Below are 23,939 nucleotides of genomic sequence, written 5' to 3'. Positions count from 1 at the left end.
CATTTAATAATTGAACCAAATTAGGCACAGAGAAGTTAAGGTGAAGTCACCTCTACATCAAAAGCAGAGCCAAACCCAGGAAACTGTTTCCTTGCAACAGATTTAGATACTTTCACGATACTGTGGTGATTAAAAAATTCATGTTAATTTACTGGATTAATTTACTGTTTCACTTTGCATATTGTACCCCTCCCCCACCGCCCTTTAAGATTCAGCAAAATTTTTAATGTGGAAGAATAAAAACTGGTTTCGATCCTCTCTTTTCAGAGTATCAGATTTCTCAAAAGAGCTGACACAAAGCACTTTTGTAACCAAATTTAATATGAAAGCACTGAGGGTATGCAAATAAGGCACAAAGCCAAATTTTAGAAATGAACTAAAGAGATAAAGAATTAACATGGTGCCATTTTTAAGATTAGACTCTTGTCCTGTATTCCTGTTCCTTTCTGGTTTTGAAAAGCCACAAGCAACTCTCACTCCAGTCTTGCTGCTGTTGGCTGGCAACAGACAGAGCGAGCTGCTAATCAGCTCTCATTTTTTTTTAGCATTGTCTGTTTAGACATGCTCACCACCCCCCCCCCCATCCTGTTCTACTTCAGCATCAGAAGGAAATGAAGCCACAATGAGAACAAAAAGAGCTGTCACACCTTTTGTCCCCTGCCTCCTCCTTCCCTCTTCACAGTCTTACCCACATAGAGCTACTCCACCCCAGTTGGACGGTAGCGTGACATCCCTGCCTGCCTGAGGGAGGAATGAGAAGGGGAAACTACAGCTGCAGACAAGTGACACCCAGAAGCCAGGAGCTTCTGTAAGTACCAGGTCTGCACAAGACCCAAGTCAGCGCAATGGCAATGACGCTGGAGGAATTCGTTCACTCCCTTGACCTCAGGACCCTTCCCAGGGTTCTAGAAGTCCAGTCGGGCATCTATTTTGAAGGTAAGCACTCTCCTATCCCTTGGCTGGCTAGAAAGTTCTCATAAGATATGTACTCTTGGAAACCGGAGGGGGAAATTTTAATAGAAAATATGTGAGTTCCTTTGAAAGGAAGGTGATCACAAAAGAGAGAAAGTAACTGACAAAACAGTCACAATCTAAGAGTGCTAGAGAAGAGAAACTAATAGGACTCTGGGGTAGATAGGGAAAAGGAATGGAGTGAAAAGCGTGAGCTTTCTGGAGGCCTTCAGATAGTCCAACATGAGTGGTAAATTATTTCCGCCTCTTTGAAATGGGTTATACTCCAAGAGTGAAGAGTCGCTATCCATGTTTATATTTCTAGGATATAAAAAAAGTATTTTTCAAAAACAAAAACAATTATTAAAAGCACAGTGTTTAGAAAGAAAAACTAACCAAACTCTGAACCACTTTGCAATGTTGCTTATGCCAACATTTCTCTCACTTCTTCTGGAGTGGCCTAACTCCTAACTCTTTAGATAATGACATTCTTATTTGAAGGCATAGAAATTAATATCTACTAATTGCAAGATAATTTTTAAGAATCTGTATTGAAAAATCAGGGTTTCATTAAGATTATGTAATAAGTTAGTGTGCTTCGATGTGACTTATGATGTTAGTTCAGTAGAAAAATGTTAAAGCCTATTAACAGGTACCCTAGAATCTTTACGGAATTACTTTGAATACATGCAAGACAAAGAGTTATTTTCTAGGAAAATATATATTTTTGGTCACAAGAGTGGTAGGGTTGGGGCAGTAATAGAATTAGATCCAGACAAACTACTGGAAAATTAAGGTAAATAACTTCTGGCAGTCCAATCTTTCTCATTCAAGACAAAATAATGTGTTACATATATATTATTATATTATGCAATAAAAATTGACAAATATCAGACCTAGTTCATACACACACACACACACACACACACCTCTGCTATATCAGCTTAGCACTGGATTTTGTTTAATTCATTTGTCAATTGATTATATGGAATCAGACCGTATTTTTCCATGTATACAATATTAAGAAATGTATCTTTGTTCCTACGCCAGCCCCAAATCATTTTTTTTTTGGTTTCATCGTTTGTGTTTTTGAAGCTTTGCATACGAAATTACAGAGATATTTTTATTATTATATACCAACTTTACAGTTTTATATTTCTCATTTAGTTTTTAAACCATTTGGAGGATTAGATATGGTATGGAGGGATCCAGTTTTAGATTTTTCCATATAATAAATCTGATTTCCCAGTACCATTTGAGAAGCTAGTCATCCTTTCCCAATTGATTTATGTGGCTACTTTTACATCATATTAGGTACTCACATCTGGATCAGTCTGTCTCTGAAATATTTCTTCTATTCCATCAGTCTGTTTTTTCTTGATTGTGCCCAAATCACCCAATGTGTGTAACAATGGTTCCAGACTAAGTGTTAAAATATATTTCATGTATAGACCAGTACCTTGTTTCTACTCCTTTTTTCTAAGTTGACTTAGCTGTTCATAGACCTTGTAATTATGTTTTTAGAGAAATTAGTTACTTAAGAAATCCTACTAGAATTTGCATTAGATTGTATTGAGTTTATAGATTAACTTGAGAAAAATTGGCATCTTTATGTCATCTTACAAAAGAATATAGCATGTCTCTCCATGTGTTCCAACCATCTTCATTCTTTACTACGTCACTGCTATGTTACACTTCAATTAAGAGAAAAGAGTGAACAACTTGATGAATTTTTACAAGTAAACACATTTATATAACCACCACTGTAGTCAAGAAATAGAAAATTGCAAATATTCTGAAAGCTCTAGTTTGTGCCCTTTCTCAATCATTATCCACCATCTTCTCCAAAGGTAACCATTATCCTGACTTTTGTCCATTTATGAACTTACACAAATGAAAAATGATAGTATGTATTCTTTCTGGTTGGCATATATGTTCAACATTATCTTTGTAAAATTAACCCATGATATTCTATATAGTGTGTATAATAGTCTGTTGGATAAATATACCACAATTTGTTTATCCATTCTATTGCTAACGGACATTTGGATTATTTCCACTTTGGAGCTGTTACCAGTAATGTCATTAACATTCTTGTCCAAGTGTGTTCACTTGTATGTGCAGTCAGTTGGGTATATGAATAAGTGGAGTTGCCATGTCATATGCTATGTATATGTTTAGCCTTGATAGATAATGAAAAACAATTTTTCCAAGTAAGTAGTTATACCAATTTATATTCCCATCAGCAATCTATGAAAGTCCCAATTAATCCATGTCTTTGGTAGCACTTGATGTTATCAGTCTTCGTAATTGCAGTTACTCTGTGAAGAGTATAAGGGTAGCTCATGGTTAGTTTGCATATCCCTGGTGACTAATGGCCTTTTAGAAATGCTATTTTTTTTAAAGATTTTATTTTTAAGTAATTTCTAAACCTAACATGGGGCTCAAACTCACATCTCTGAGATCAAGAGCCACACGCTCCACCGACTGAGCCAGCCAGGCACCTAGGAAATTCTATTTTGTGAAAGACATTGTTCATGTTGGTGGCTCATTTCTTTATTGGAGTTTATAAATTTAAATACATACATATGTGTATATATATGCATTTATATGTATGTATGTGTGTGTGTGTGTGTGTGTGTGTGTGTGTGTGTGGAGAGAGAGAGAGAGAGAGAGAGAGAGAGAGAGAGAGAAAGAGAGGGTCCTGACCCTTTATCAGTTTTTGTCAGTTACCTGTGTTGCAAATGTCTTCTCTCAGTCCATAAATTGACATTTCATTTTCTAAATGTCGCCTTTTGATGAATGGAAGTTTTTAATTTTAGTGTTAATGTAGTCAGTTTATAATTATTTTCCTTTTTGTGTGTTGTCAGAATTTTCTTTATCCTAAGTTCATGAAGACATTCTCTCAGCATCTATTCCATTTGTTTACTCCCTCCTTTAGATCTGTAATCTACTAAAATTGATTTTTTTTTGTATATGATTTGAGGTTGAAATTAGTGTTTATTTTTTTCTTCTATGGAGCCAATTGGTGCAGTGACTTTTATTGAAAAACTGCCTTTTTCCTACTGCCTTACTGGGCTACATTAGTCATTAACAGTGCCCATACATGTGTGGGTCTCCTTCCACAGCATCTATTCTGTTCCATTCAACTAATTGCTATTCTTACATTAATTTCACCGTATTTTAGTTAAAGCAGGTTTGCAACAATACATAATTTAGGTTATGTTATATATGATGATATGCTCTAAGACCTGTGGTTCTCAAACTTGGTTGCACATGAAACACCTGGGAAATATCGAAAATATCGATGCCTAGGTCTCTCCTCAGAAGATAAGGATTTAATTATGTGATAAGTGCGGTGTCACCATCAGGTTTTGGAAAATCTCCCTGATGATTATAACATGCAGCCAAAATTGAGAATTATAATGTAGAATAAGTTCTTCCAATTTATTATTCTCTTTCAGGTTAGGCAGTGTGAATTTTCATATATGTTTCATGTACATTTAACTTACCAACTTCCACAAAAGTGTTCTTGGCATTTTGCTTAGCAATGCCTTGGTTTAGAGAGAATTGGCACCATTTAAAATTTTTTTTTAATGTTTATTTATTTTTGACAGAGAGAGAGAGACAGAACATGAAGGGGGAGGGGCAGAGAGAGAGAGGGAGACACAGAATCCAAAGCAGGCTTCAGGTTCTGAGCTGTCAGCATAGATCCCAACATGGGGCTCGAACTCACGGACCATGAGATCATGACCTGAGCCAAAGTGGGACACTCAACTGACTGAGCCACGCAGGTGCCCCAAATTGGCACCATTTTAAATTAAGTCTTCTGATCCATAAACCTGGTATAGCTATCTAGTTATATAGATCTCTTTTCATTTTATAGCTTTTTTGTGTGTGGAGTTCTTGCACTTCCTTTTATTCTTGATTTTTTTTTCATTCCATTATAAATAGTACCTTTTGAAACTTTCATTTTCTCTTTGTTGTGTTTGTTGAATTCTAAAAACATATCTTTAGATTATTTTGGATTTGTTATATACACAGTCATGTATTTTATGAACATTGACAGATCTCATCTTTTCTTTCCATTTTTTTTTTCAGTTAAAGAACTGATTAGTGTTTCTAATGTAATACTAAATAGGAGTAATGATAACCCCCCCATCTCTATTTACAACCACAGAAAATTTCAATAATTCATCTTGAAGTATGTTTGTTTTAAATTAAAGAAGTATCCAATTTTCTAATAATAATTTTTAATCATGAATGTGCATTTAACTCATCACATATTCTTTCTGTGATTTTTGTGATGATTATGTTTTTTATATTGATTCATTTTTAAAATGTTAAATAAGCATTTTCCATGAGGAATAAAACCAATTTGGTCATATAACACTAAATTTGGTTCACTAATTTTTTTTTCTTTTAGGATTTTTATATCTCTTTTAGAGAATGAAATTGGCTTATAATTTTTATTTCTTATAATGTCCTAGCCATGTTTTTGTACTGAGTTATGTTGAACTTAATAGAACTTCTTTGGGTAGAGTCTTTTTCAATTCTTTTAAAGATGTGCAAATATGGTGTTACTTCTCATTTAAATATTTAGTAGTATTCTTAATGAAACCATTCTGAGCTGGAATTTCTAATATAGAGATCAATTATGACTTCCAAGTTCTAAATAGTAAGGTCTTCCTATCTATGAGCAATGTTTCTCTCTCATTAAAACAAAAACAGAAAAGCAAAACTCATCTTCTAGATCATGTATTAGAGTTCAAGATAATGTTTCCTAGAATGCACACACTTACTTACATATGTGTATATACATTGCTATATTGACTAATAATCATATATCTTTTGTTTTCGCATTGATTATCACCAAAGAAATGCAAGTAAATATCAACAGTACTAATGAACACTCATTAATTCTAATAGTTTATCTTTTTTATTTCATTGGCTTTCCTAAAACCAATAGATACTGATATTATTAGAAAGTATCAAGAGTTGCATCACTTTCCTACTATATTTTACAACCTTTTTTTTTTCTTACCTTCACAGTAGGCCAGGGCCTCCAGTAGTATATAAACAGTAGTGAAAATCCTTGTCTAATTCCTAATCATAAAGGAAATGCATCAAAAATTCCTTCTTTTTAAGTGTAATGTTCTAAAATTGGTATTCAACCTGGGGCGCCTGGGTGGCTCAGTTGGTTAAGCATCCAACTCTTGATTTCGGCTCAGGTCATGATCTCACGATTTGTGAGTTCGAGCCCTGAATTGGGCTCTGTGCTGACAGCATAGAGCCTGTTCGGAATTCTCTCTCTCTCCTTATCTTTTTGCCGCTCCCCTGCTTGTGCTTTATTTCTCAAAAATAAATAAGTAAACTTAAAAAATTAATAATAAAATTGGTATTTAACCTTCACTAAATTAAGGAAGTTTTCATCTATTTCCTGCTTGCTAGGTGTTTTCATAATAAATATATATTGAACCCAATGAATATTTTTCTCTTCATTGATAAGATAATAATGTACTTTGGCTTCTTTAGTCTGTTAATACACATTACCTTTAAAGATTTTTTTGAGTTGAAGAATCCTTTCATATTATATCCACATTTTCAAAATACAATGTAGAAATTTAATATTATATTTAAGATTTTTGCATTTAATCATAATTGAAATGAACTAATAAATTCATCTGTTTCAGATTCAAGATAAAACTAGCTTCCTGAAATTAACTACAGAGAATTAAGCATTTTCTGGGTAATTAAAAAAAAAAAGAGAAACTTTTAATTTCTTCCCTAAAATTTGCTAGAATTCTCCTGTATGAACTACTGACCAACCACAGAATTTTTTGGAGGGGAAATCAGAATTTGGTTTCATTAATATTCTCTATTCCTTTGCTGCTTTTATTGATTTCTGACTTGATTTTCATTATTTTCTTTCATTTCTCTGTTTGTTCCCTTGCTTATTCTCTAGTTTCCTAGGTTGAATCAGTAGTCATTTTAAAAACATTTCTTGATCCTCTTGATTATAGTTTAAAACTATAATTTTTCCTCTAAGTACTTCTTTAACGACTCCTCATGAATTTTACCATGTAGTGTTTTCTCTGTTATGCACTTCAAAGTGCAGTTTGTTCCTTTTCAATCCAATGACTATTTATTTTATTTATTTACCATAATATGGGATTTCTTTTAGGATCTTTGCTTTTAATTAGTAATTTTATTGTATGTTGTTAGAAAACAATAGATTGTATTATATTGTTTCCTCGGAATTGATTGAGGCTTCTATTTCTTCATGGTATGAAATATATCCTGCTTTGGAATATTTCACATGTGCTCAAAGAAAACATATGTTTTGTGTTTGGTATAATATCTCTCTATATATCCCAAGTAGCCTGGATTTTTAAATTGTTTCATTCAGATTTTGCTCTCACTGCTTATTTTTCATCTACTTTTCTGAGGGGATTTTATAAAAGAAATCTTTCAGCAGTTGTTCATTTATCTAGTTCACTCCTCGTTTCTCTTTTGTTGCTTCATGTTTTTGAGGTTGAGTTGTTGCCTGTGCTTATGTTAGTGAGGGTTATATCTTCTTACTCTATTTTTATCATCCTTTTTCCTATATGATTTTTTTTTGTTAAGTTCTATTTTGTTAAATAATAATATTACTTCTCCAGTTTTCTTTTGGAATATCTTTTTTCTAAGCATCTACTTTCAATATCTTGGTGTCTCTTGTTTTTAGTGCAGGGAAACATGCTTTATCATTTTTTTTTGCTTCTTCTAACAACACAGAGAGTAGAACCAGGTTTTGTCCATCCTGTGGTCATGATTCCACAACAAGAGATTTTGGAGGCTTGAGGGAACTTGAGAAAGGCTGACATGAAGTTTTGTGGCACTGGATTGAATGCTACTTTAATAACATGTTGCTCAAAAACTTATTAAGTTGCCCTGTTGATATGAAGCATAAAACTGTGGGTTAAAAACCCAGCTGCCTCCTGACTGTTAAAAATGATAGATAATTTCAGTCAACTTCTAACATTTGACATTTGCTTTGTCCCTCACTCATGAAAAATAGGCTTCATCATGACCCTGAAGGTTGATATGAAGATTAATTGAACTATTGTGTATGAAGTATTTAGCAAAATGACTGGCCCATAGAAATCTCACAGGAAATCTTAACTATTATCATGATTACCATAATGTTGGTATATGATGAAGAAAACTGATCAACCATTCCTAAAAAGTAAAATGTAACTAATTTGAATTCCACTACTATTACATATGCCAACATAAATTAAATAAGGAGAAAAAAACATTAAAAGTTGAAACATTAACAATAAAAATGAAGAAACCGTAGAAGAATATATTAAAACTCAGTCTTTAAAAGATGAATCCCAAAGCCAAGAGTACACTGTATATATCATATGTTAGATAACTTGACAATAGATTATATATATAAAAAATAAATAATGAAAATTTGAACTTGTGAAATAGAAAACTTATTTTTTTTAAAAAAAATTAAAATGTTTATTTATTTTTAAGAGAGAATTTATTTATATAAATGTTTATTTATTTTTAATAGATAGTGTGAGCAAGAGACTGGCAGAGAGTGGGGGAGACACAGAATCTGAAGCAAGCTCCAGGCTCTGAGCTGTCAGCACAGAGCCTTATGTGGGGCTTGAACTCACAAACCATAAGATCATGACCTGAGCTGAAGTTGGACACTTAACCTACGGAGCCACCCAGACACCCCTAGAAAACTTCCTTATTAAAAAATACCTAAATGTGTATAAAAATCATTAAATAACAATAAATAGAAATGAATAAAAAATTTTTAAATGGGAAAAATATGTAAAAGGCAATTCACATGCAAGAATCATATAAAATTTTTTCAAATTTATTAACCATAAAACGCAAATAAGTAATAAATCATTGTTAATCATCTCTTATATCACAGATATTAAAAAGATTCACAAAACCCAATATAGGCATGAATGCACAGAAATGAAAGGAGACATGATCAGTGGGTACGTAAGCCATTACAGAATTTCTAGGAATCAACTGAGCAAAATGCATCAACATATAACGCACATAAATGTCTGACCTCTAGAGGTTAAATTAAAATGTAATTATAAAAAGCAAAAATAATGATTATACTGCAATGGTCATAGCAACATGTTTTACAGAGAAACAGGTGAGTCTCAGCATTGAATAGCATATATAAATTATAATAATATTTGATCAGAGTGACCTTACTCCAGGAACTCAACTGGCTGGACGTGAATACTTTGCTAGAGGCAAAAGGCAACCTTAGCTTGACATTAGCCCAACCTCCAAGATCCTGTAAGTCTTCTTTAATACATGAAAATCATTTTGGAAACTTCCTTTATCTCTACCCCCTCCCAAGACATGTATTAGCAGTCACCCTCAAAGAATACAGCCCACTGATATATATCTGAACGGTCTCATGACTAAGATTTTACTAGACAGCAGTAAAGGACCCCACACAGTCCTGGAAAGTTTGCTTCCAAATTCCTTAGAGACTTAGCTATCCATAACCAACTTTCCAACTTAAAAGTGTATAATCAGTCATTCCTTAGAACCCCAGTGCAACTCTTTCTGCCCACAGGTCCTGTCCCCATGTTTGAATAAAACCACATTTTTTGCACTGAAAACGAAAACAAAAACTAGATCAGGTATTGTTCAGCAGGCTAGAATTACAGTGGCAGGGAAGTGGTGGGGGAGGATGAAATGCAAAGCTCTTATCCTACTGGAGCCTATATTCCAGTGAATGGGACAAATGACAAACAGATGATAGATTTAAAATATGTTCAAGTGCCATGAAAAACTAAGTAGATAGAGAGTAAACTGAGACAGACAGAAGGGATGATCTTTTGAGAGGGTGATTAAGGCAGGTATCTCTGAACAGCTGAAATTTGAGCAGGGGCCAGAATAAACTGAGAAAATGATCCTATACATATCTGGAAGAATACTCCTACAGAGGACAGAACAAGTGCAAGCCACATAACAGCTTGCTTCATCTAATTGATAAACACAGAGGAAGCCAGTGAGGCCGAAGCAGAGCAACTGAGGGGTATGCAGTAGAAGAGGAGGGTGAGGATGTGGGGAGACACAGTTATTGTAGACCTTCAGGGCCATCGTAATACATAATCTGGTGCACAGTAGGGAAGCAGGTGGGAGCCTGTAACAGAAGGTGATCAGGGAAGGCTGCTCTAAAGAACCAATTTAGGAGCAGAGGACTGAATGTTGAGAAGAAATTAGCCAAGAGATGAGTGTTCCAAACAGGGTGAACAGCTAGTGCAAACATCTGGAGAGCGAAGAGAGCTTAGTGTATCTGAAGAAGAGAAAAATATTCCTATGACTTCGAACATATAGAAGAAAGCAGAAAGGAAAGTCTTAAGAGAAGATAGATGTTTGTGCATTTGACAGAGTAGTTGTGGAAACCGGGGGGAGGAAAGCTTCGATGAGAATGCAAAAGTTATTTTGGTCATGTGAAATACAAATATATGTTATTTGTCCAAGTGGAAATTTCAAGTAGACAATTGAAAAGCCAGTTCTGGCCACAGAGTGAGCTCATGGCTGGAATGCCCCATCAGTGACCTAATTGATCAGGACTTTATTTGAATGCAAGCTTCATCAGTTAAAAAAAAAATGAGCATGTTATCCTTATTGTATATATTTCTTTATTGATATTTATGGTCATTCTAAAACATACACAATAGTAAGAATTTTAAGAGGATAAAGTAAAGATAAAATTAACAGTATGCACTGTATGTAACATATACTTAGAGCAGATTTTCATTAATGTTGGTGGCGTCAATCTATATGTGGAAGAATATTCATAAACTTGATATTGGCAGTTTCCTTAGGTAGCAGTTGTATGCAGCTGATGACAAGTTTGTACTAGGAATAGATGTGTCATGCTGTCATTTTCTTCTTGTTAGTCCCTGCAATCTTCAATTCTCAAGTGTCTTTGTGAGCATCTTGCAAAGGTATTGTCTATTTTGTGAGAGTTAGTATATTTAAAATTAGATTATAACAATTCTTAAGGCAACTTAACTTGACTCATAAAATCCATTGTATGGAAGTATTGCAGGTAAATGAATGATTAGGACAATTCTTTTTTTTTTTTTAATTTTAATTCCAGTGTAGTTAACAAACAATGCTATACTAGTTTCAGGTGTACAATATAGTGATTCAACAGTTTCATATGTATTAGTCAGTGCTCGTCAAGATAAGTGTACTCTTAGTCTCCTTCACCTGTTTCATCCATCACCCCACCTACCTCCCCTCTGGTAACCATTAGTTTGTTGTCTATAGTTAAGAGTCTGTTTTTTGGTTTCTGCCTGTTTTTTTTCTGCTTTGTTCATTTGTTTTACTTCTTAAATTCCACATGAGTGAAATCCTATGGTATTTGTCTTTCTCTGATTGATTCATTTCACTTAGCATTCTACTCTTTAGATCCATCCATGTTGTAATAGCAAGATTTTCATTCTTTTCTGTGGCTGAATAGTATTGCTGTGTGTGTGTGTGTGTGTGTGTGTGTGTGTGTGTGTGTGTGAGTGTGTAAGATATTCCACATCTCTTTATACATTTATCTATTATGGACACATGGGCTGCTTCCATAATTTGGCTATTGTAAATAATCCTGGTGTAAACATAGGAGTGCATGTATCCCTTCAAATTAATGTTTTTGTATCTTTTGGGTAAATACCCAGTAGTGCAATTACTGGATCATAGGGTAGTTCTATTTTTAATTTTTTGAGGAACCTCCATACTGTTTTCCACAATGGCCACACCAGTTTGCCTTCTCACTAACAGTACACAAGGGTTCCTTTCTCTTGATTAGGACATTCTTTTAACTCTCATTTTTTGGAATGCCCAGTCTGACTCATTATATTTTGGACTGTATCTGATGTAGAAATATATATCTGATGTGGAGTACCATCTGATGTAGAAATAAACTAGGATTATTAATTTAATTTTTTCGTGTTTATTTATTTTGAGAGAGAAAAAAAAACACATATGAGCGGGGAAAGGGCAGAGAGCAAATCCAAAGCCCTCTCCACACTTCAGTGCAAAACCCAATGCAGGGCTCAATCCCACAAATCATGAGATCATGACCTGAGCTGAAAGCAAGAGTTGAACCCTTAACTGACTGAGCCACAAAGGCTCCCCTAGGATTTTTTAATATTAAATATTAGCAAACTTAAAATTAAATATTACAAACATTTATATTAACTACTAGAATAACTTAATGTTCTTATTTGTTTTATGTAGAAATGAACATTAACTGAAGTTCATATTTTCTTCTCTTACCTCACATCTTGTAATACTCTTTGGGATATGTGGCCTGCTTATGAGATCCATATTAGGAGATAGCATGATTGCCATCACAAATCCCGGATTATAGCACTGGGCAAGCTAGTTCATGAATAATTATAATTGTAGGTAACTTGACCTGTGTCATCATCCCATGTTCAATTCTTTGAAAGAATAGCTTATGACCAAGAAGCAAACTTAAATAATAAAAAAAAATTAATGTTCATTTATCCCAGTTTTCCCTTTTGAGTACATCATAAGGTTACAGTTCTTTTCTAGCCATAGAACTTGCATTGGCCAATGTAATGACAACAGAAGTAATGTGTATCATTTGGAGGCAGATGCTTTACAAACCAGTTCATAATTTAACGTATTTCATCCTGGTAGGCCGTGTCAAAATGGAATCTTTGACAGTTTGCGTCCCTAAATGACTACAATTATTGGATAACTTGCCCTCACCCACTTGTAGTGGACATGTGGTGGAATAAGAAATTACCTTTATGGGGTGCCTGGGTGGCTTAGTCGGTTAAGCATCCGATTTCGGCTCAAGTCATGATTTCACAGTTGGTGAGTTCAAGCTGTGTCAAGCTTTGCGCTGACACCTCGGGGCCTGCTTTAGATTCTCTGTCTCTGCCCCTTCCCCACTCTTGCTCTCTCTCTCTCAAAATAAATAAACATTTTTAAAAAAGAAACATTATCTTTATTGTTTAAATCTCCAAGACTTTGAGATTGTAATGTGAGCATAACTGTAACTTTCCTGATTGATCCAGGTTATATTTATCATGGCTGGAACTGTATTTATTATCAATTTCAAAAACTAGGCATCAGAAAAACACAGGAGAAAGTCCTATAATGCCAGGAAAGTTACTTGGTAATAATACTACTGCATGTCAATGGGAGCGTGAGTTCACTGCTCTGGGGTCAGGAAGCATCTGTTGCTTCTTTAACTACTCTTCATATTGCTAACATTACCATTCATCACTGTTTACTTCACATATGTAACCATTTTGACTTAAAATTTGGGAAACAAATAAGTTTGGTTACATTATGATCGTGTTCAGTGACCCGAACATTGAAAAAATTATTTTTCTGCTTTATAGAAATAGTGTATGCACATGGCTGGCAAGTTGGAAAATGCAGAGGCATAGAATTATCAATAACTTCCTCAAATGGAAAAATACAGTTAATATTTTGGTGTATGCTCTTCTTCATAAATTATGATTTAACTTTTTAAAAAATTTTATTTTAAGTAGGTTCCACACCCAACATGGGGCTTGAACTCACCGACCCTGCGATCAAGAATCACATGCCCCACTAACTAAGCCAGCCAGGAGCCCCTGAGTTAACTTTCAAAAAGAGAAAAATTGGGGTGCCTGGGTGGCTCAGTCAATTAAGTGTCTCAGCTCAGGTCATGGTCTCACAGTTTGTTGATTCAAGCCCTGTGCTGGGCCCTGTGCTGACAGCTTAGAGCCTGGAACTGGCCTTCAGATTCTATGTCTCCCTCTCTCTGCCCCTCCCTCACTCACACTCTGTCTCTCAAAAATAAATAAACACTAAATTTTTTTTTTAAAGAGAAAAACTGATGCCAAAATTCCTTTCCCCATGCTTTGTTTTTTCTTCCCCCACAAATTCCATCTACCCCCGTGGTTCAAGACACCATAATTTATTGCCAACATTATCAAAATAGACACCTAATTGGTCTCCCTGCTTCTACTCTTTCATACCTAAAATTTATTCTCAAAAGAGCCTCCAGAGTCCAATGCTTTGAAATTGTACCTCTGATTATGCACTTCTCTATTAAAAAGCCTCCAGTAGCTTTCCATTTTTTCTTAAAATAAAAACCTTACAATGAGTAATAAGGCCCCGTATTTTTTTCTTCTTGCTCCCATTATTTATCTGAGTTCATCATTTACTAGTCTCCTCCTTCCAGCCACAAGCCTCCTCACTTTTCCTCAAACTTGGGGATATGTTCCTGTCTTTGCTAATGCTTGTCCTTCAGGCTGGCAAGCTCTTCTACCGGACGTCACTTTGGCTAACTCCTTTCTCTGTGAGGCTTACCCTGACCACCTTATTTGATACTGAAAAATTTCCATCTTCTTTCCCTATATTCCTTATCTTTATTATGTTCTTCATTTTTCTGTAGCAAAAGACCTATCTCTTTCATATGTAGTAAGTTATTTATTTGGTGTTTATTTTTCTGCCTTTAAGTACAAGATTTTTCTTACACTTTAATTGAGCTATAATTTTCTAAACTGTAAAATTCATCCATTGTAAGTGTACAATTAAATGATTTTTAGTAAATTTATGGAGTTGTGCAACCACCACCAGTTGTAGACCATTTCCATCTTCTCAAAGAAGTCCCTTGAACACGTTGCCAATAATCGTAACTTGCATTTCCAGCCCTGGGCAACCACTGATCTGCTTTGTGTATGAATTTGCCTTTCCTTGATGTTTCATATAAAATAAATCATATAAATATATAGTCTTTTGCATCTAGCTCTTGTTACTTAGCATGTTTTTAAGGTTCATCCATGTTGTAACATGAACAAGTATTTTGCTCCCTTTTGCTGCTAAATATATTTTATTGTATGGATATACCACCTTTGTTTATTCAACACCAGTTAAAGGACACTTGTTAAAGGACACCAGTTTATCCAACACCAGTTAAAGGACACTTGCCCTTTTGGAGATATTATGAATAATGAATCATTTTATATTTCTATTTATAATATATGAGGATTCCAGTTTCTTCAAGTTCTTACCAAAACTTGGTATTGTCTATCTTTATATTATGTTCAATAATATTTCATTGTATTTTTAATTTGCATTTTCTCATGACAAATAGTGTTGGACATTTTCTTCCTGTGCTTATAGCAATTTGTCCTTTTTTAAAAAGAAATATGTCTTCAAATTGTTTGCCCATGTTTGTTTGTCTTCTTATTGAGTTATAAAAATTATTTCTATATTCTTGATATACAATTGAAAATAGTATCTTCACTTCTGTGGCTTTTCTTTTCATTTTCTTAATGTTATCTTTTGAAGCAAAAATATTTTAAATTTTGATGAAGTCTAATTTATCATTTTTTTTCTTTAGGGCTAATGTATTTATTTTCATGTTACTAACCCAAGATCACAAAAGTTTTTTCCTATGTTTGTATTGAGGAGTTCCCAGATTGCCCCCAGTTTTGATGATTTCTTAGAAATACAAGACTCAGAGTTAAAATATATAGAGAGAAGGGATACAGATTAAAGTCCGTGAAGGGAAAAAGGCAGGGTCCATGCGAAAACAGGCACAAGCTGCCATTTGTCCTCTCCCAATGGAAATATATGCAGAGTACTTAATTCTCTTAGCACTAATGTGTCACAACACAAAGTATTTCCAATTTAGGGAAGTTCATCTGTGCCTTCGTGTCCAGGGTTTTTATTGGAGCAGTCACATTGGTATGGAGTATGTGTGACTGACTCTAGCTATGAGGCTCCAGCACCTCCAGAGGTCAAGTGATACAGTGTGATCCAGGACCCATGTGAATAAAAACAGGCATTCATCATAAATCACACTGTTATCACACACTATCTGGTGTAGTCCAAGAACCCAGATTTACAGAAATACTATTTCCTGGCAGGATATTCCAAAGACTTAGACTTTATCTTTTTTTTTTTTTATTTTTTTTTTTCAGTGTTTATTTATTTTTGGGACAGAGAGAGACAGAGCATGAACGGGGGAGGGGCAGAGAGAGAGGGAGGCACAGAATCGGAAACAGGCTCCAGGCTCTGAGCCATCAGCCCAGAGCCTGACGCGGGGCTCGAACTCACGGACCGCGAGATCGTGACCTGGCTGAAGTCGGACGCTTAACCGACTGCGCCACCCAGGCGCCCCGACTTTATCTTTTAAAAGCCTGTCAAAGAGGTAGTCCTTTCTTTAGAATTTACAGGGTTTGGGCATTCCAAGTCCATGGAGTTAATCCTTTACTGCATAGTTTTCTCTTAGAAGAGTTTTAATTCTTATCTTTACATTTGAGATCCAATTGAGTTAGCCAGAATTTTCTAAAGCCTTAAATTCGAGTAATGGAAGAAATAACCAATTTTTCTACACAGTTACAAAGCATACTGGGAACAACTCAGGTAGAAAAGACTCTAGTTGAGAGAGGTGAGGGAGTTAATCAAACAGATATCTGGGTAAATGGCTTTCCAAGCTGAGGGAGCATCTTCAGCAAAGTGTTATGACAAGAATGTATTATCATATTTCAGAAAAAGTGAGAAATCAGTGAGACTGGAAGGAGGGGGAGAGTGACCAGAAATTATATCAGAGAGGAAATGGTGGAGAACCTTAGAAGGGTCTTCTGGACATTGTAAGAATTTTACTCTTGGAAGAATTGGGAACTTGGAGATACCAGTCTAAATTAACAAAAACAACTAAAACAATGCTAGAATTCTTTTCACAACGAATTTAGATACCATCACCCATTTCTTTTCACTGTTTAGAAAGAAAGGCAATGCTGATGTAACCACACATTCGCAGAGGTCAGAGCATAGTTTTGCTTAAATGAATCCATAAATATAATGTTAAAAAGTGTTTCTTATAAAAAAATTTTAAATACCATGAAGCTGTTTCTCCACTTTTGGGAGGTAAAACTTTTAAGTACCATGCTTTGAGTATATTAAATATTATATTTCTTTCTCCCTCCAAAATGTGTTAAAATCATGGAAATTATTCCTTAAATTACATATCTATCTCCCTTCATTTCTTCCTTCTGTTCTTTCTTCCTTTCTTCCTTCTACAAATGAATAAAGTATTGTCCTTGCCCTTAACAACTCCAAAGGTCAGTAAAAGGAGGTAGATTTTTTAAAATAAATATTTATGAAACAATGCAGAAGGCACTCTACTAGACACGAACTGTTTTGAGAATGCTGGGGAGAGCATAACTCACCACCCAAGAAGCCAGAGAAAGTTTGACAAGAGGCTATAGTATTTTTTCCTGGGGCTTGCAGACTATATGGAAGATGAACATATAAATAAGAAATTCCTGGGGCACCTGGGTGGCTCAGTCGGTTAAGCGTCCAACTTCGGCTCAGGTCATGATCTCACGGTTCGTGGGTTCAAGCCCCGCATTGGGCTCTGTGCTGACAGCTCAGAGCCTGGAGCCTGTTTCAGATTCTGTGTCTCCCTCTCTCTCTGCCCCTCCCCTGTTCACACTCTGTCTCTGTCTCAAAAATAAATAAACATTAAAAAAAATTAAAAAAAAAAAAAGAAATTCTCAGGATGAGAGACAAGTGCTTAGAATGTCATACAAGTTTGAACGTTCAAAAGATGGCCCAAAGACAGCTCAGGGAATAGTAGATGATCAGGTAATTCATGGATATATTTTAAGTGGCTTCTGAACTGTAATAAGGATATTGAATTTATTCTGTAGTCAATAGGAAATTTATAAAAAGATGTTATTTTTATAGTGTGTTTTTCCAATTATAAAAGTATAACATACTCATTGTAAATAATGTGAAAATTATAGAAAAAGCCGAAGAATTTATGAGATATTAAGGCAAAAAAAATTATAACATGCAGTTGGTCTAGATGTGAGACAAACACCAGAAGCTAAAAGCAGCTATAGACATAGGAGAGAGACAGAATCCATGGCCTTTTTAGATAGAATCTTCTGGTTTTGACAGTTTATGAAAGGCAGCGAGCAAGAGTGGGGAGGTGATGACAGACCTGAGGTTCCTGGACTAAGTAAACATGGTAGATGATTAAAAAATAGATCACTTTAAAGAGTTATTACAAGAGCAGCAGTGGTTTTGCAGATGGAGGCATGATTCAGTTATAGTCCAATGAGTCTGAAGCCCTTATAGAAGATTCAGATGCAAATGAACATTGGACCACCAAAAATATACACCTGATGTAAAAGACGTAGTAAACTTTACAGGTTTAACATTACAGATTTGTAAGTGGATAAAAGGTTTGTTATTTTAGGAATTTTCCTGTAGTCCATATGTCAGGTCCAAAGAAATATATGGGTCTCAATGAATACCAGTATGGGAGTATGGAAAGCGGAGGAGCCTGTCAAGCCAAAAAAAACCAAAATAAAACAAAAACCAAAAAACACCAACAACCAAAAAACAAGAAAAAACCCCCAAATCCTCTTGTTCATTGGAGAAGAAGCAGGAAAAAGTAAGATACCTTATTTTTGAAAAAATGACATAGAACACTAGGTTAAGAGAGTGTCAGGGATAAATATAGTTATAAATATAGTTATAAATATAGTTTATGGTAGATTAGGTTATTAATTATAATTATAGCCCTATATATTAAAGGCTTATTAGGGACCAAACACTGTGCTGTGCCCTTTGTATATAGATTTGGATGTGTAAGCATTTATAATTCATATATAAATATATTTTATATATGTGTATGTTTATACATAAATATATCTAGTACAACATATATAAATAAGTGAAACTTTATATATGCTCATCTATATACAAATGTAGTATTCATATGTATACATGTACACATATAATCCTATTTAAATTATTTAATTCATTATTTTTCTAAAGATATTTAATCTTTGGAGGTATCTTGTGTGATATTATTTCTTTTTTCAAGGTCACCTATTTCCATATCATTTACCCCTGGTCAAAAGATAAAACTTAAAAGTTTTTCCTTGTTCTGCCCATATGAAGAGTTTATGAAATTCTGTAGTGAATTCTATCATTATATACCATAGTGTTTTTAAGAAATTTTATAACAACTTACTGCTATTTGGCTACAAATAGCATTGCTAAAATAAAGGTTGTTTTGTCTCTTAATAACTTATTATGATTAATGACTACAATTACAGTTTGATTAGTATGACATTAAATAATTAACTCTGAAAGTGGTTGAAAAAGTACACTGAATAATGATACTTAGTGAATTGTGCATTATATGAACATGACTTTTATGGATTTGATACATTTATGAGGGTTCATATAGCAAAAAATCACACCTATTTTAATGCCAACAGTAATTATTTTATGGCTAATTCAGCTTAATTTTTTTTCAGGCTTACTCAGCTAGGGACATGGTAGTAAAATCAGGGCAAATTATAAAATTATAGCATTGCCTTTAACTCACTTTTATTTGTATTTCATAGGCTTTAAATATTCAGACAAGAACACTTTTTTTCCTCTTTTTAATATGTATTCACAACATTGACACTGGTTCGTGTGGACTTAAGAGGAATGAAATTATGTAAAAATCTAATGAAATATGACTTGCACATTTTTAAAAAAGAATTTTAGCTAAATGAAAATAGAATACCAGTATTTTTCTACATGAATTTATATTTATAAATATTTATTAAAGACAAGCATTAAATTTATAAAGTAGAATGTTTCTGTTTGTAATATGTTCTGTTGAGCCTCACAGGTATGAAACTGCTGTTGAGATTCAGGACGGCCTAAGTTCACAAATGTTGAAAATTGAAAACATTTTATATCTCAGCTTTTTAAAAAAATCAATTTATTTTTATACAAATTTATGTATTTGAGAGAGAGAGAGAGAGAACAAATGGGGTAAGGGCAGAGAGAAAATCCCAAGCAGGCTCTACACTGTCATCGCCAGAGCCCAACATGGGGCTCCATCTCATGCATCGTGAGATCATGACCTAAGCTGAAGTCAAGGGTTGGACTCCCAACCTGCTGCTCTAAAATTAAGTAAAACTTATTATATCTCCAAATTTAAAATCGATAATGATTTATTAAATATAAATTTGCTCCGTGTCAGTGGCATATGGCTGGACACCAAAAGGACTATCGAAATAGAGTTTGGCTGCACCAGTTTGCATTCCCACCAACAGTGCAAGAGGGTTCCGGTTTCTCCACATCCTTGCCAGCATCTATAGTCTCCTGATTTGTTCATTTTGGCCACTCTGACTGGCGTGAGGTGATATCTGAGTGTGGTTTTGATTTGTATTTCCCTGATGAGGAGCAACGTTGAGCATCTTTTCATGTGCCTGTTGGCCATCCGGATGTCTTCTTTAGGGAAGTGTCTATTCATGTTTTCTGCCCATTTCTTCACTGGATTATTTGTTTTTTGGATGTGGAGTTTGGTGAGCTCTTTATAGATTTTGGATACTAGCCCTTTGTCCGATATGTCATTTGCGAATATCTTTTCCCATTCCATTGGTTGCCTTTTAGTTTTGTTGGTTGTTTCCTTTGCTGTGCAGAAGCTTTTTATCTTCGTAAGATCCCAGTAATTCATTTTTGCTTTTAATTCCCTTGCCTTTGGGGATGTGTCGAGTAAGAAATTGGTACGGCTGAGGTCAGAGAGGTCTTTTCCTGCTTTCTCCTCTAGGGTTTTGATGGTTTCCTGTCTCACATTCAGTTCCTTTATCCATTTTGAGTTTATTTTTGTGAATGGTGTGAGAAAGTGGTCTAGTTTCAACCTTCTGCATGTTGCTGTCTAGTTCTCCCAGCACCATTTATTAAAGAGACTGTCTTTTTTCCATTGGATATTCTTTCCTGCTTTGTCAACTTAACAGAAGACCATGGGGGAGGGGAAGGGAAAAAAAAAAGGTTAGAGAGGGAGGGAGCCAAAACATAAGAGACTCTTAAAAACTGAGAACAAACTGAGGGTTGATGGGGGGTGGGAGTGAGGGGGGGGGGTGATGGGTATTGAGGAGTGCACCTTTTGGGATGAGCACTGGGTGTTGTATGGAAACCAATTTGACAATAAGTTTCATATTAAAAAAAAAAGAATAGAATTTGGAAGACTTCAGTATTCAGGTTCATTTAAAAATATATATTGTAATTATATCTGTTTGATATATGCATAAATTACATTTGTAGCTACCTTCTTTTAGGGCATAATATTATTGGAAATGATGTTATGTTAAATATTTTTTCTACAGAAACTTTGGAACCATTTTTGTTATCTCAGACTTGACACTTCAGTTACTGTGTAATTATGCTCCTAGGATGCCCTCAGGCCATACAGTACAGATCAATAAGAAGTTACTCTTTCAGTGTAATTAAACATTACATTAAAAAAAAAATAAGAATCAAAATTCAAGTTTAAAAATGTACAATAATTTTTAAAGTTCAATGCATTTTTATTTGTGTTCTGAAATGGAATACTTTTTTCCCTAAAATTTAGCTCCAACAGGCCTTATTTTAGGAAAAAGTCCTAAAATAGGTACATTAAAAACAAACAAAAGAAGCTCGGAAAAGAGTAATTTCAGTTGTATTACATACAAAAGCTGTAGAGGAAAATAACTGCCAGAAAATTTTTTGTGTTGTTTACTTAAGTGGAGATGTTCCAAAATGTAGACAGTTTTGTACAATGGAGTACATTATTCACATCTGTAGTGGAGCGTTCAACTTAAAAATTTCTAACCTAGGGGCGCCTGGGTGGCGCAGTCGGTTAAGTGTCCGACTTCAGCCAGGTCACGATCTCGTGGTTCGTGAGTTCGAGGCCCGAGTCGGGCTCTGGGCTGATGGCTCAGAGCCTGGAGCCTGTTTCCGATTCTGTGTCTCCCTCTCTCTCTGCCCCTCCCCCGTTCATGCTCTGTCTCTCTCTGTCCCAAAAATAAATAAAAACGTTGAAAAAAAAATTAAAAAAAAAAAATTTCTAACCTATTTATTGTTAAGTACCAACCTTGACTATGCAACACAAGTTAAAAAATGGAATGCTGGCATATATTTTGCATGTAACCATATAAATACAGATTATTCATGTGCTTCCTTCATTTTGTAAGTATAAAGAAGTGACTGAGAAAGTGATTAAGTAAAAATTGTATTGTCTGCTAGATTTTCAAATGCTGTGAAATGGGCATTTTGGTTTGGGATATTAATTACCTAAACTCATTTTAATAGGTACAAATTATTATTGGTCAATTATGTCACATTGAACAAGATTTACAAAAGGAAAAGAAAATTGAAACTTTTGCCTTGAGTGTAGTGATTTATGTTTTTGTTTATTATCATACTGATAAATTTTGTTAGGCACTGCTAAATGACTAATGAGTTAAGTATTGAAAATGGAAGAGAAAGTAACTTCAAATAATGTGTAAAAAATGTGAAAAATTATTTTTAGAAATGTCTTTGATACAATATCCAAATTCTTGCATTTGAAAACTTTACATTTTAATTGGGACATCTAGTTTGTTTTACTCCTAATAAATATTTGGAATCACCACACCTTTTTAAAACCAAGATTTTAGCAAAAGCAATGAGATGAAATTTCCTTAGATGAGAAACATATCTTTTTCGCATAGAATAAAGCTTTTTAAATGGTAAGGGACTGTCATTATTTAGCAAGATTTTGTTATTTTAAAGAAAAATTATTTATTGGAAAATGGAGCAAGTTTTCTACTAATCTATGTAATGAAGTTGGCTATCTGAAGTTGGCTATTCTGATTCTTATAAACAGTAATTAGGTCTAAGGAGCTTGACTCTAGGTTAGAAGTGTTGGTTTTAGTGATTCAGCATTTGTGTCAGTTAGGAAAAGAACACCTGACATAAACAATGTATGAATTCTAACCACAAGCCCAAGAACATTTTGTTTTTTGACTTCCCTATTTGACATCAGGAAAAGCTTAAAACATATTTAAACTATTTCTTCCAGAACTCATGAAGTCAAATCATTTGAATTTTGAACTAACTGTTCATTGTCAGAGACCACTCTGCTTCTGAACATTAATAACATAGTTACTAATTTAAATATATTCCTATTTAAATAGTGTATGTATTACAGAAGTTTAAAAAAAAACTATTGAGCATGTTAAAAGAATTTATAGAATGTTGACAATAATGGAAATTTGAACTTGTCTTAGGTCAGAAACAGACTAGTCCTTACCCTTGCCATCCTCCCTGCCTCCCTTCCATTCCCCTTTGTACGTTAGGCAAATGAAACTGGATACATTTACAGATGCTCTTTAACAGTAACGTACTTTAATTACCCATTAAGTACTGTAGTAAAGCACGTTGGGGGCGGGGCGTGTAAAACCCAAAGCCATCAAGTTTTTCATTCAAAGAAAGGACAATTAAGGGAATAATAATGGAGATGACACCAGAAAAAACAACAACAACAACAACAAAAATTACAGATCAAGTATACAGGCATTGCATTATTTTTTTAAAAATCAGGAGAACAACGTGGCCGTGACCCTAGTGATTGGATTAGACGCGGCGGGAGTTGGGACTGGAGTGGGCTCCGGGTTCGCGCGTGGATTCTAGATCCCAGCAGCACAGGGAGGGTTCGTGCAGGCAGCCCCATCGGGAAAATGTGAAACCGGGCACCAGCCTCTGGGGAGGGCGGGTTGTAAATCCTGGAAGACCAGCTCAGCGAGACAGGTCAGGTCCGAAACGGAGCGGCAGCTCCAGCTCCTGAAATACTGGCCGGAGGCTGTGGGGTCGTGACGCCTTCGCCCTCACCCCTGTAGCAGCTCTCCTGCTGCCGGGCCTCTCCCGGTGCAGCAGAGCAGCCAAGGCAGAAACAGTTTATCCACCCTCCCTCCCTAACAGCCCTAAGAATCCATTTTATCTTACCCCCGAATAATGTGTCCATTTTTTAAAAAGTAATTTTCTACACTTCTGGTAAACCTACTGTTTTTAGAATGAGACAGCATCCTAGAGCAACAAAACTAACCTTAATTTATAGAGGCAAAGACCTGTTCAAAGTTACG

At 34.9% G+C, this 23,939-nt stretch overlaps 1 protein-coding gene across 1 annotated transcript in view; it reads left to right on the top strand.

Moving 5' to 3' along the window:
- Positions 1–701: 701 nt before the first annotated feature.
- Positions 702–23,939, top strand: part of THEMIS (thymocyte selection associated) — a 187,834-nt gene continuing 164,596 nt past the window's right edge. The window contains exon 1 of the mRNA XM_047860584.1: positions 702–936. Within this exon, the coding sequence (XP_047716540.1) occupies positions 846–936 (91 nt within the window). The 5' untranslated portion in view covers positions 702–845. The remainder of the gene's footprint in view (positions 937–23,939) is intronic.

This window comes from Prionailurus viverrinus, chromosome B2 (assembly GCF_022837055.1).
Source record: "Prionailurus viverrinus isolate Anna chromosome B2, UM_Priviv_1.0, whole genome shotgun sequence".
Taxonomy (NCBI): domain Eukaryota; kingdom Metazoa; phylum Chordata; class Mammalia; order Carnivora; family Felidae; genus Prionailurus; species Prionailurus viverrinus.
The sequence above is the reverse complement of the archived record's forward strand: the minus strand, read 5'-3'. Positions and strand labels throughout refer to the sequence as shown.